At 56.0% G+C, this 13,053-nt stretch overlaps 2 protein-coding genes across 4 annotated transcripts; one reads left to right on the top strand and one right to left on the bottom strand.

Annotated features, from left to right (window-relative positions):
• Positions 1 to 2,153: 2,153 nt before the first annotated feature.
• On the top strand, positions 2,154 to 6,594 carry Gale (UDP-galactose-4-epimerase). Of its 3 annotated transcripts, none has more exons than XM_021159952.3 (11): positions 2,154 to 2,204; positions 3,760 to 3,882; positions 3,983 to 4,098; positions 4,419 to 4,532; positions 4,786 to 4,962; positions 5,223 to 5,336; positions 5,422 to 5,488; positions 5,585 to 5,670; positions 5,766 to 5,843; positions 6,001 to 6,115; positions 6,213 to 6,594. In XM_021159952.3, exons 2-11 carry the CDS (start codon positions 3,765 to 3,767, stop codon positions 6,269 to 6,271), a joined length of 1,044 nt encoding a protein of 347 aa, XP_021015611.2. In that variant the 5' UTR covers positions 2,154 to 2,204; positions 3,760 to 3,764; the 3' UTR covers positions 6,272 to 6,594. The 3 variants fall into 3 exon arrangements, with proteins under 3 accessions (XP_021015611.2, XP_029331542.2, XP_021015612.3); XM_029475682.2 differs by lacking the exon at positions 2,154 to 2,204 and adding an exon at positions 2,490 to 2,512; XM_021159953.3 differs by lacking the exon at positions 2,154 to 2,204 and adding an exon at positions 2,535 to 3,221.
• Positions 6,595 to 6,645: 51 nt separating this feature from the next.
• Lypla2 (lysophospholipase 2) lies at positions 6,646 to 11,066 on the bottom strand. Its single transcript, XM_021159988.2, has 10 exons — positions 10,929 to 11,066; positions 9,279 to 9,384; positions 9,026 to 9,057; positions 8,872 to 8,937; positions 8,384 to 8,431; positions 8,227 to 8,297; positions 8,024 to 8,097; positions 7,847 to 7,948; positions 7,563 to 7,736; positions 6,646 to 7,486 (listed from the first exon to the last, which is right to left on the bottom strand). The coding sequence occupies exons 2-10, from the start codon at positions 9,354 to 9,356 to the stop codon at positions 7,436 to 7,438; spliced, it is 696 nt and encodes a 231-aa protein (XP_021015647.1). The 5' UTR covers positions 9,357 to 9,384; positions 10,929 to 11,066; the 3' UTR covers positions 6,646 to 7,435.
• Positions 11,067 to 13,053: the final 1,987 nt, after the last annotated feature.

Raw genomic sequence — 13,053 nt, 5'->3', positions numbered from 1 at the left:
AACTCAGAAATCCACCTGCCTCTGCCTCCCGAGTGCTGGGATTAAAGGCCTGAGCCACCACGCCCGGCTTTATTTTTATTTTTATGTTTTGAGGGTTTCTCTGTGTAGCCCTGGCTATCCCAGAACTCTGTCTGTAATCCAGGTTGCCCTTGAACTCAGAGTTCTGCCTGCCTCTGGCTCCTGAGTGCTGGAATTAAGGGTGTGGACCACTATACCTGGCTTAAACAATTATTTTTTTTTAATATCTTTTTTTATTACGTATTTTCCTCAATTACATTTCTAATGCTATCCCAAAAGTCTCCCATACCCTCCCCCCCACTCCCCTACCCACCCACTCCCACTTCTTGGCCCTGGCGTTCCCCTGTACTGGGGCATATAAAGTTTGCAAGTCCAATGGGCCTCTCTTTCCAGTGATGGCCGACTAGGCCATCTTTTGATACATAAGCAGCTAGAGTCAAGAGCTCCGGGGTACTGGTTAGTTCATAATGTTGTTGCACCTACAGGGTTGCAGATCTCTTTAGCTCCTTGGATACTTTCTCTAGCTTCTCCATTGGGGACCCTGTGATCCATCCAATAGCTGACTGTGAGCATCCACTTCTGTGTTTGCTAGGCCCCGGCCTAGTCTCACAAGAGACAGCTATATCAGGGTCCTTTCAGCAAACGCTTGCTAGTGTATGCAATGGTGTTATTTTTTTTTTAATTATGTATGCACACACATATGTAAACATGTCTTTGTGTACATCTGCAAATACAGGGAATGAGAAGTCCAGAGACGGTGTGGGATGGCCGGAAGCTGTCTATACAGTTGGGAGTCATGCAGGCTGTGCTGAGAATTGCGCTCTGGTTCTTAGCAAAATGTGCATCTGCATCAGCTCTTAACTGTTCAGCCTTCTCCACTTAAAAAAAATTATATGCTGGAGGTGGGGAGATGGTGCGGGGAACCCTCGCCTTTAATCCCAGGTGGATCTCAGTTCAAGGCCAGCCTGGTCTACAGAGGAGTTTCAGAACAGTCAGGGCTTCATAGAGAAACCCCAAAACTAAACCAAACCAAACCAAAGTGTTCGGGTGACTGCTGGAGCAGATGCCCTGGAGCTACAGTTCCATGCGCTTGTGAAAAGCAATTATAAGTGCCCTTAACTCACTCGCTAGCTATCTTCCAGCTTCCCTTTTCATAAACTCACTGAAATTCTGCCTCCCAAGTGCTGGGCCTGAAGGCCTGGACTACCAGGAAAGATTTTAGCTTTATTTATGTATTTGTGAGAGAATGCCAGCTATGTACGGTATGTGCCACGGAGGCCAGAAGCGGGCATGGCATCCTATGGAATGAGAGGCGGTAGGTATGTGGGTGCCAGAAACAGGACTCGGGTCCTCTGCAGGAGCTGCAAGTGCTCTGAGCCATCTTTCAGCCCCGCTTTGTATCTTTTTTTTTTTTTTTTTTTTCAAGACAGGGTTTATCTGTGTAGCCCTGGCTGTCCTGGAACTCACTTTGTAGACCAGGCTGGCCTCGAACTCAGAAATCCGCCTGCCTCTGCCTCCCGAGTGCTGGGATTCAAGGCGTGCGCCACTACCGCCCGGCCCCGCTTTGTGTCTTAAACCGAGACAAAAGTGTCTTGAGTCGCTATACGGGGGTAGGTGCGCAAACACAGCTTTGGGGGAGGGAAGCAGCGGTTCAGCGATGGGCACAGCAATTGCTACTGTGAATATAAAGGTTCCTTCGCCATCGCGGGTTTCTTTCCACGTGAACTTGGATCCAGGACGCAGCCCGGGCCAGCCATGTCCTCCAACTGAAGCTGCCCGACCAAAGGTTTGACACAAACCGACCAAAGGTTTGACACAAACACAGGCCCACCCCTTCTGCTCGCGTTTTCTGCAGCCGTAGCGGGGGCCACCCGAGCCCATTCAGTGGCTGAGTAGAGGGACTAGAAAGTGCCCAGTCCTGACCTTGTTTCTCCTCAACAGACCGCCGGTCACCGGATGGCGTCCGCACCCCTCATTTCCGCCCTCGATGGAAGCGCACTGCGCAGGCGCTTAAAGCCTGTGCAGGTCATTTGTCCCTCCAGGGTTGCCGTCCAGTGGGTAACCCAGTACACACGTTTCCTGGAGGGCGTGGAGGGGCGGGGTCAGGCTGGGCTGTCAGGTCTTAAAGGGGCCGCGGCGCTGGTCGCGGGAGGCGGTGCCTGGAGTCAGCGCTGGATCTTCCGCAGGTTCGGCCGGTAGAATGAAGGGCTTAGTGAGCTCGGAAGGGCCAATGCTTGGTGGGGAGCGAGGGGGTTCCAAGAGGGTCGGTTCGTGTTCGGAACAGGGCCAGGCCCACCCCTTCTGCTCGCGTTTTCCGCAACCGTAGCGTGGGCCACCCGAGCCCATTCATTCGGGGCTCGGCTCCCCGCTCCTGCTCCCAGCCCAGACCCGAAGTCCAGAGCTAAGCTCCGCCTCGCCCGGGCTGCTGAGACCCAGCATCCGCTCTCCTCTCTTGTACAGACAGGGAAAACTGAGGAGGGGACCGCTGACCAAGGTCATCCCCTAGTCCGGAGCGGAGCGACCTCAGAGCAGCCTTTCTACCAACAGAGTCCCCTCAGCGACCGCGTCCTCGCGCAATGCGGGAGCTGCAGGGAGTCGCGGGGCATAGTCTCGGGGATCCCCCTCAGTCGGTTCTTACTGCTGTGTGACCCCAGGCCGACTGCCTCCGGGCTCTGACCCTAGTACCCAGGGCTGGTAGAAACACCTGCCTCATCCAGATGTTGGGAAAATAACGCACAAGTGCGGGGTAGTGATTCTGGGTCGCACTGGACGCCCCGTCCAGTGGGCTGCTGCAGAATAACCCACCAGAAACTTGAGGCAGCTCGGAGAAAGATGGCAGCTGGCCAGGTCGTGAAAATGAAAGGCCTCACTGTGTGGACTGCCTCTCTGTCCGCCCAGCAGTTTGCTCAGGGTGGGGATGCACACCTGGCAGCAGAGAGCGGGCCAAATCCACGTCGACACCGGCTCACTTGGTGCTGCCCTCCTTGGGCGGGATCTGTGGCTCCAAGTCAGCTGGGCCAAAGCTGAGCTATTGGCTGCCCCAGGGTGGAGTGAAGCCCTACCCACTCCAGGGCTGTTGGCAGTGCAGCCTCAGAGCTGGGCACAGCCTTCCTGGCTAAGGACCCCACCCTTGAGGCCATTTGGTGTTCTTACTGCTTCCTCCCAACTGACCTTCCAGGGGAAGGGTTGTTGGAGCACTAGATGTTAGTCATCAAATCCAGGAACCTTTTGCTCCGGGGAAAAGGTGTCAGTTTACAGGGACAGGTCCCTTTTTCCGTATCCTAGCCTCCCATTCTGAAGCGATGTTCTGCCCGAGACTGTCCGTACTCCAGACATGGAGGCAGGAAGGGTGGGTCTTCAAAAGGCCCATCTTCCCGCCCTCTGTCAACAGGAACTAGACAGCATGGTGTGTCTGATGCCCTACATATGCAGGTGGCAGACCTTTAAATCGCTTCATTGGGCTCTCCTAATACATGGGGTGTGTACAATAATTAGTTCTAGAGGTGAAAACTGTGCCCTAGAGAGAGTTCAAAACATCAGCCCCTACAGCCAGAAACTGGTAGTTAGCTGGTTAGAAACTGGTAGTTAGCTAGTTAGACTCAGGGCTGATTCTGGAACCTCTTCTTAAACTAGGGCTCACCCCTACATCCTCCAGGATGAAGGTAGGGGATGAGCATCCAGTTGGAGTGAGGCCCTGAGCAGAAAGCCTTGGCCACTTCTGAAACTCTGTCTTCTAAGCAGGCGCCATGGAAAAGGTGCTGGTCACAGGTGGGGCTGGCTACATCGGCAGCCACACGGTATTGGAGCTGCTGGAGGCAGGCTACTCGCCTGTGGTCATTGACAACTTCCATAACGCCATTCGTGGTGAGTGAAGCTGGATACGAATCAGTGAACGGTTTCTGGAGGGGTTGGGTACGGGACCCCCATTCTCTAATATTGAACACCTCTGTGTGCCCCCCACCAGGAGAAGACTCCATGCCTGAGAGCCTGCGCCGGGTCCAGGAGTTGACAGGCCGCTCTGTGGAGTTTGAGGAGATGGACATCTTGGACCAGGCAGCCCTACAGCACCTCTTTAAGAAGGTATGTACTGGGGCTGGAGAGATGGTTCAGCGGGTAAGAGCACTGACTGCTCTTCTGAAGGTCCTGAGTTCAAATCCCAGCCACCACACGGTGGCTCACAACGCCCTCTTCTGGTGCATCTGAAGTCAGCTACAGTGTACTTACATATAATAATAAATACATCTTTTAAGAAGAAGCTAGGTGCTAGCTGGGCATGTAGAGCATGCCTTTAAACCAAGCACCTGGGAATTTTTGTGAGTTTGGGGCCAGTGTGGCTGGTAGGAGGAGCATAGCCAAGGATGCAGGCACAGCATCCTCTGACCCTGGCTTTCCCCCTGCAGCATAGCTTTAAGGCCGTCATCCACTTTGCTGGCCTCAAGGCTGTGGGCGAGTCAGTGCAGAAGCCTCTGGAGTACTATAGAGTTAACTTAACAGGGACCATCCAGCTTCTAGAGGTAAGAGGACGGACGGGGACACGCCAGCTGGGCCCCAGGCTGGCTGGCATGCTGGCCACAGTAAGGGCCTGGGTGGGAGAGTCAGAGAGGACCCAAGCCGTACCATCTCGGACACCTGCCTTTCTTTACCCCCCCAGCCTGTTTCTCTCTCTGTAACTGATGCCCGTCGCCTCAGCCCCACCCTCCTAGGGTGGGGTAACAAGTGGGACTTACCCGTGAGGCACAGGCCACTGACCCTCCCCTCCACGGCCAGATCATGAGGGCCCACGGAGTGAAGAACCTGGTGTTCAGCAGCTCAGCCACGGTGTACGGGAACCCCCAGTACCTGCCTCTGGATGAGGCCCACCCCACCGGGGGCTGTACCAACCCCTACGGCAAGTCCAAGTTCTTCATCGAGGAGATGATCCGGGACCTGTGCCGGGCAGACACGGTGAGGACCATTCACCCCACCTTTGCTCCATTCCCTGGCCCCCTTGAGCCCAGGATCACCCTGGGCACTCTCAGCACAAGGAGGCAGAGGCTGAGAAGCGGCAGTGTTCTCTGCCCAAGGTCTTGGCAGCTGGGTATGCAGGTGCCATCTGTTGCTCGCTGGTAGAGACCACAGAATAGACATGGGGAGGTAGATGGCTGTGGATGAGTTGGGACTCCCTCTGAGTGGCCCAGCCCCACCGTCTGACCTTTACCACGCAGGCCTGGAACGCCGTGCTGCTTCGGTACTTCAATCCCATAGGCGCCCACGCCTCTGGGCGCATCGGTGAAGACCCTCAGGGTATTCCCAACAACCTCATGCCCTACGTCTCCCAGGTAGGGGGGGGACAGTTCTGGGGGAGCGGGGCACAGATTACCACTGGTGCCGGCGCCCTTGAAGTTGACCTGACCTCTGCTGTAGGTGGCAATCGGGCGACGAGAGGCCCTGAATGTCTTTGGTGATGACTATGCTACAGAGGATGGGACAGGTGAGCCTAGGAGCTGACTCAGGGCAAGGAGGGAGATGGGGACAGGGGTTGGGGGTCGGGGGGGGCAAACTTCCCATGGAAACAATTCCTCCACAGGTGTGAGGGATTACATTCACGTGGTGGATCTGGCGAAGGGCCATATAGCAGCCTTGAAGAAGCTGAAGGAGCAATGTGGTTGCCGGGTAGGGAGCCAAGAGAGGAGCCGGGGAGGAAACGGTTGGAATCCAGGGTGAAGGTGGCACACAGGGTGAATGATAGACTCCATTCTCTTGGGCAGACCTACAACCTGGGCACGGGCACAGGCTACTCCGTCCTGCAGATGGTCCAAGCCATGGAGAAAGCCTCAGGCAAGAAGGTAGGCCCCACCCCCACACACAGTGGGCACTCCAGTCCAGCCGCCTCTTCCAGCCGTTACCTTGAACCTCGGTGCTAGGTACCTATGACAGAGCTCTCGGTTGTGGTTCCTGAGGCCCGGGGCCTGGTCAACCAAGTATGTACCGCCCCCTTTGCAGATCCCGTACAAGGTGGTGGCACGGCGGGAAGGTGATGTGGCGGCCTGTTATGCCAACCCCAGCCTGGCCCATGAGGAGCTGGGCTGGACAGCAGCCCTGGGGCTGGACAGGATGTGTGAGTGTCTGTTGAACCCAGGAGAGGGCGGAACCGGCTATAAGGACAACTGCTCGGGCTGTCCTCAGGCAAGTCCTGACCATCCATGTCTGCACAGGTGAAGATCTGTGGCGCTGGCAGAAGCAGAACCCTTCGGGCTTTGGGGCGCAGGCCTGAGGACCTCGTTACCATGGACCAGAAAAGAGCAGCTGCCTGCTTTCCAGTCTTCACAGGACCCTGTACCCTCACACTCTGGGGCCAAGCTGAGGCCACCCTACCTCAAATGCAGCCCTCCAGGCAGGAGACCTCTGGTTCCACAGACCAGAAGGGAGTCCAGGTCTTTCCAACCTGTCTCCCCACAGAGTCCAGCAGCTCATGTGATTTCCAGAGCCTTGGGGAGGCCAGGGGGTCTGGGACCATAGCCTCCCCCAGGAACTGACTTATCCTGCTATGATTAAGCTTTCCAAAGTATTTAAAATAAAGATGTTTTCTTATCGAGAGGCAGATTCTCACAGATGGCAACGCTGTACCACATAAGGGAGCCCTGAGAGTTGAAGCAATTTCTTTAATTTTATCGGAATCCAGGACAAAACAAGAAAAACACCCAAAACCACATGAAGACAGAAGACAAGACACAACTCCTCCCCCACCACCTCCCTGGCCCTAAGGGGGGACATAGTGGGGGTGAGACAGCAGGGAGTTGGGGGGGCCCTTGAACCTCAATCCAGCCCTGCAGGCTCCAGGCCTGCAAGGAAGGGCCATGGGGAGGCAGGGCCCAGCCCCTCTTGGGGAGGGGCTGAGGGGAGGCCCCTGAGGGACTCTACCTCCTCACTGGCCAGCAGCCTGTCCTGGAGCAGGCAGCCCACAGCAGCAAGGGCCCCGGGCCATGGACACATTCGTGACAGAAGCGGCTGCAGCGAGGCAGGAGAGACGATTATCCGGGCAGAGTCACGGGGGAGGGGCCCACGAGGGCCCCACGGGCCAAACCCTGAGGTCACGGGAGGGGGCCCAAAGCGGGGCTAGTGGGTGAGGTCCTGAGTGAGCGGGTCAGCAGCTGGGCCCCTTCCTCCCGCCGCCTATAGCCCCTCCAATACTGCTGCTGGGGCCCGCCTCTGGGGACGCAGGATAAGAAAGCAGCCCACCCCGCTGCTGACTTCCAGATGGCCGAGGCCAGCAAGAAGGCCTGGCCAGCCTCGGCGACCTGCCCCAGAGGCCTGTGGGAAGAGGATAGGGTGGGAAGAGAAGGGACAGGGGCTCGACCGGCTCAGATCCAAGATGATGCGGTGCTTGCTTGCTGGGTCCCCCATGAGCTGGGGGACCATGGTGGGAGCCAGCAACTAGTTAGACCGGAGGCAGAAGTTTCTCCAGAAATTCCTTTACAGCTGCCATCTCCTGGGGTGGGGGGAGATGGTGAGGTTCCCTGATGGAAGGAGGAGGGGGAACACAGGAGTAGGCTGTCGCCACTGACCTGAGGACAGGAGCTGTGCATGACACCTGGGTATGTCTTAAACTGGACCCTGGCAGGTGTGACAACAGTCCGGAGCTTCTCAGCTGTCAGGGCCCCAAACCGAACAGGTACCATGGGGTCCAGCTCCCCGTGGCACTGAAGAATGGCCAGGTCCTTGGCACTGCCATTGGCTGCCTGTGGGCCGGACAGAATTTCCAGGGCAAGGTCAGCGCTACACAGAACGTGGCGCCCAAGCCACAGGGACCATTGGGGGAGAAAGAGGAGGGGCCTGGGATGCTACTCACTTGGGGGAAGTTTCGGTGCAGAGGCAGCCAGCAGCTCAATGCCACGATGCCAGCCAGAGGGTGGGGGCAGGTAAGTGCTGTATAGAGGGACAGGGCCCCACCCTGGGAGAAGAGAATGACAGGTCAGGAAAGAAGGACACACACACACACCTCCCCTCCCCCTCACAGCCTCCTCACCTGCGAGAAGCCACCCAGGACGATCCGGTTGGCAGGAATCCCGTTCTTCATCTCATGTTCAATCAAAGCCTTGACTGGGTAGGGGGGAGGGTAGGACCCGGTGAAGGAGACTGCTGGAGGCTTGAAGGGAGCAGGTGGGCACTGCCTGGTGCTTTGGGAAGGGGGACAGGGGAGGGAATGCTGGGGGAGGGCTGGGGCCTTACTGTTCTCTGCGGCCTTCTTGATGCCAGCTTCATCCTCTGGGGCATCCGGACTCAGCCCCATCAGGTCAAACCTGGGCAAAGACAGACGGGAGTTGTTGGAAAGCTCTCGCTAACCCCTCCAGCTCCCCCAGGTTTCCATCTCATCCCCCAAACTCACCAGGAGGGCATCACCATCTTCATGTTGAGTGTCACAGGGATCCTGGGCCTGGGGAGGGAGGGCCAGAACGTCTTAGGAAGGATAAAGCATCAGTTGAGAGTCTGAGAATGGGCAGAGCTGCCCTTGGGGGCCCCTCCCAGCGGGCAAGCCCTGTGTTTCAAGTGTTGCCAGGCAACCGGCCACGCGGGGCTGGAGGCTGTGGTTGGGGCATCAGTGGACGGAGAAGCAGAGACCAAGGCCCAGTGATGGGGGTCCAGCTCAGGGTGAGTACTTGGTGAAAGGCTCCTTTTAGGAGGTCTTGGGTCAAGGGAGCTTCGGGGGGGGAGAAGCAGAACTAGAGCCCATTCCTAGGGCTCCTAGAGCCAGGACTGATATGGCCAGACTGCTCTGAGCCCAAGCCCCAGGAGGCAGCTGATGAAGACAACAGGTCTAGGACCAGAGGACAACCCCCACCCCCGACACCCCTCTCTAGCTGGGGTGACACTCACGCATGGGGACAGATGTACTTGACATGAGGAAGCCGGATGGTGGAGAGGGCGTCAGCCCAGCTGTGCCTGTGGGAAGGAAGAAGAGACGATGGTGTAGGACAAAGGCCCTCCAGCTCTACCCAATGAAGGAACGGCCGTCCTTCAGCTCACTCACCCTGTGTCTCCAAGTCCATGTAAAAAAATAACCTGGGGAAAAAAACAGTCAGAAATGAGACGGGCAGGTCCCCCTTAGACTTCCCACTCCAGCTCACCGCTCCCCCAGCCCCTTAGACCCAGAGGAACCGGGGTGGGAGCCAACAAATGATTAACCCTTCTAGCTTCAGGCTAAACCCTTCTTGTACAGCCTCCTCCATGTTTCCCACACTGCCCACAGCCAGCCGCCACCCACCGCCTGGCTGGCCCCTTACCGCGGCCGTTTCCCGCTCAGCTCCAGACACGGTGGCTGCGTCGGTGAGCAGGGGCACAGACATGGTGTTACCACACATACACTGCAGGGCTTCCTGCAGGCTGGGCCTGCACAAGAGAAGGTAGTCGTAGATCAGAAGCAAAGCCAGGGGAGAGAAACCTTCCTGGTTTAAGAAGCTCGCCCAGGCCTTCAGCCTTGGGCAGTACCAGGGGTTTGAGTCTAAGCAGAGAGAGAAAGTAAAGGCAGAAAGAAATCTCAGGCAGAGGGGTAGAAAGTTGGCCCCAGGGAACTGGAGAGAGATGGTTCAGCGGTTAAGAGCCTTGGCTGCTCTTCCAGAGGACCCAGGTTCAATTCCCAGCACCCACATGGCACCTCGCAACTGTCTGTAACTCCAGTTCCAGGGGATCTGACACCCTCATACAGCCATACATGCAGACAGAACACCAAAGTGCATAAAACTAAATAATTAAAAAAAAAGAAAAAGAAAAAAGGAAGGAAGGAAGAAAGAAGGAAAGAAAGAAAGAAGAAGTCTCCATCCCAAGGCTGAGAAGGAGAACTTGGTCTAGGACTGGCACACCTGGTTTCTGACCCAATCCCAAAGCCTAAGCATGGTACAGGTGGGCTGGCACTGGGTTTAGGGGTTGGAAGTGTAGGGGCAAGGGAAGGCAGGGCGGTCTCCGAGGGCTAACTGCATCTTTCCAAGGTCTCAGGTATCCCTTTCCTGGAATCCCCCTTCCCTGAGTCCCGCCCCTAGAGAGAGCTGGAGGAAAACCGCTGAAAACAGGCTTTCAGTCCCACCCACATCCCATCTTATCCATCTTCCCTCTCCTCCCCTCCTATCCAGCCCCTATCCAGTCTTCTCAGCTGTCTGGCTCAGTAAGAAATTCCCAAGGCCTCTGGAAGCCACCCGTGTCCCATGAGAGCCAAACTCCTTTCTGCCATCTTCTACCACAAACTGGTGCTCTAAGCTTTCCCAGCTCCACGGGGCTACCTGCTGTTGCTGCTGTCACTGACTCCAAATGGGTCCCCAAATGAACAGGTGTTGGGACTCCCAACACAAAAGAATATCAGGCTGCCTGGCCCCTCCCTATCCTTAGCATCCTCCAAACTCCGGAAGCTTGTGCTACCTGCCTCTGAAGTGTCTTAAGGGCGCCCCGCCCTCCCGCAGGCTCCCACCTTCCAGCTCTGACCCCGACTGCCCCTTCTCACGGTAGGATGATCACATAGCATCTTTCCACACCTCTGACTCTGGGGTTCCTCTTTCCACAGGGAATGCACCTGACACCCTAAGCTAGGATCCCCTTCCTCCTAAGCTCTGGGGACTCCCACCTCCACCCGGCTCCCACTCTCCAAAGGATGACGGTCGTCTCCCATTCTCCACAGTGGGAACTTGGGTTCTGACCCAGGGTCATCACATCCCTACGGTGGCTTTTGCTGCCTGGCCCCACGGCTCGCATCTGCCCACAAAGGGGCATTGACCCTGGAAAGCCTCCGCCCCACAATGGGGTCTCCCACTGCCCAGCGCGCAGCCGCTCTCCCGCCACGCGCGCAGCCCCCGTCCCGGCCGTCCCGGGACTGGACAGCGCCCTCCGGCCACTCCCCACCGCCACCCCGGGACCCTCGCAGCCTCGCTGCGGGAACGCCTGGATACCTCACTCCCAGTGGCTTCCGAGACCGTTCGGGCGATTCTCCCCTTTCTCCCGCACAGACACACACTCTTCCCCCTCGGCCGCCCCCGCCGGAACTTCCGTTCGAGTCCCGGGAACCCAGCCATCCTGCTGCCGGAAGTAGCCCGGCCAGCAGTACGGAACCCGGAAGCGAGTCCGGCTTTCCAGGTAGAAGCTGCCATGTTGCCCACAGTGGGACCACTCCCTGTGATGCGACGCTGCCACCTACAGCGTCTGGACAGGGCACGGGATTCCCAGATGTCATACCAGCCAAGCCCTCCTGGTGGACCTGCGTCCTGGAGGAGAGGCATTCCTCAGTATTGTTTAGCATAAAGTTAGCCGTCTTCCCATCCCCGTGGAGCAGGGCGCACTTCCAGGTGTGGTCTTGGATGTTCCCCACTGTCTTGTCTCATTAAGATACATTTCACTGCTTAGGTCTCCAGTGCGCAGTATTGTATGCTTAGGCAGTGATATGGTTACTTTAGTGGAACTCTGTGAAGTCTCAGAGATTGCTTCCCTCACAAAACTGGTGAGTGCTTTTAGCCACACGTCTCCTGTCGCACTTTAGATTTGTCTCCTTATTCATCTTGCTTCTTGTTTACCCTCTACACTGTTTCTCAAGCTGTAGCATTATACACCCTGACCTGAAAAGACCTGAGATCACCCCATCCTCCACTCTTATCTTTAAAGATGAGGAAGCTAAGGCTTGGGGAAGGAAGTAAATAAATAGTGACCTCAAGATTACACTGTGATCTCTCCTTCCTGACCGGCTTCCTCAGCTATAAAATGATAATAACCACCTGCTATTTCATCACTTTGCTGTTAAGTTTCAATGAGGCCATGTAAACTTGCTTTGAACACTGTAAAATCACAGTGTGAGAGGCCTTACCCACTTGAAGAAGGACCCTGGGAAAGTCCGTAGGCCGTATCAGGATACTGACACACTGGCAGGGTTGGCTCGGCACAGTCCTTGACAAGTGATGCCTTGCAGGCTGCACAAAATGCCACCAGCTGTGAGCTAAGAACAAAAGGACTTCATTTGGTCACCCCTGAGTCACACTGGTAAAGTGAAAATTGGACTTGGAGTCCAGGCTGAGAGACAAGCTGAATTGAAGGACTGAATTGGAGAGAACCTTTAGGGACCAGAAAACAGGAAATGATTCACAGGGGTCCCCTCAGCTGCAGAGGACTTCCAGATTAACCTACACTAGTTTTTGGTTTGGTTTTGTTTTTTCCCACCCTGCGAACCCAAAGCAATACAAGCTTGGACAACCAACAAAAACACCTCCCTCCAGACAGAGAAGCGGCTTGTTCTCGTATTCAGGTCATAAGATGGTGCTTAAAATATGGAGATCAAGGGACCACAGCAAGCCAAAGACCTAGAAACGGATGTCACAAAAGAAAGGGGATAAAAACCGAGAAGAAAGCAACACAGCTAGCCCCAGTGCCTGCAGAACCCTGCTGGGTTGGTCCGTGGATCAAATACAGCCCCTGTACTTTCTTCACATGAGCCACGGTGGCAAGTGACGCTTCCAATCTTCAGGCTCAGTTCCAGGAGCTACCTGTGAGCACTTAGTGGAACAAATGAGCTAGTATTGCGATGTGTTGGGTGTTGTGTGGGAATGACATGCATCCATGTTTTGAGCACATGTCAGAGAATGAACTCAAGACATCAGTCCTCAGAGCTGGCTACATAAACCAGACTCACCTTCAGCATACGGAGATGTACCCAACTCTGCGCCTTAAGGACTAGGAATAAAGGTGTGGACCACCACGCCCAGCACTGGGTTACTGAGGCAGTCTCTGGTTTGCTGTTGTATTGTGTACTCCAGTCAAGCTGGCCCGAGGGCTTGAGGGCAATGTCCTGTCTCTGCCTAGCTCACTGTGATCACAGACATGTGCTGTGTCCTGTGGCTTCTCAGCCTGATTCTGGGAATCCAGCTCCGACTTGTCAGGCTTGAGCAGCAAACACTTTTACCCACAGGGCCTTAAGATTTATTTATATGGCCGGGCGTGGTGGCGCACGCCTTTAATCCCAGCACTCGGGAGGCAGAGGCAGGCGGATTTCTGAGTTCGAGGCCAGCCTGGTCTACAAAGTACACAGGGCTA

The sequence above is a fragment of the Mus caroli genome, unplaced genomic scaffold (assembly GCF_978045245.1).
Source record: "Mus caroli unplaced genomic scaffold, Mus_caroli_1 scaffold_6, whole genome shotgun sequence".
In the NCBI taxonomy this organism is placed as follows: Eukaryota; Metazoa; Chordata; class Mammalia; order Rodentia; family Muridae; genus Mus; species Mus caroli.
The sequence above is the reverse complement of the archived record's forward strand: the minus strand, read 5'-3'. Positions and strand labels throughout refer to the sequence as shown.

Bases quoted from the DNA above. Each gene is read 5' to 3' on its own strand.
- Gale (XM_021159953.3), top strand. From the start codon at position 2,936: ATGCACACCTGGCAGCAGAGAGCGGGCCAAATCCACGTCGACACCGGC. The intron at 3,222-3,759 runs GTTAGTCATCAA...TCTTCTAAGCAG, and splicing joins GGGTTGTTGGAGCACTAGAT to GCGCCATGGAAAAGGTGCTG. The intron at 6,116-6,212 runs GTGAGTGTCTGT...ATGTCTGCACAG, and splicing joins CCTGGGGCTGGACAGGATGT to GTGAAGATCTGTGGCGCTGG.
- Lypla2 (XM_021159988.2), bottom strand. From the start codon at position 9,356: ATGTGTGGTAACACCATGTCTGTGCCCCTGCTCACCGACGCAGCCACC. The intron at 8,298-8,383 runs GTGAGTTTGGGG...GTCTTTGCCCAG, and splicing joins AAGATGGTGATGCCCTCCTG to GTTTGACCTGATGGGGCTGA. The intron at 8,098-8,226 runs GTAAGGCCCCAG...CCCCCTACCCAG, and splicing joins CAAGAAGGCCGCAGAGAACA to TCAAGGCTTTGATTGAACAT.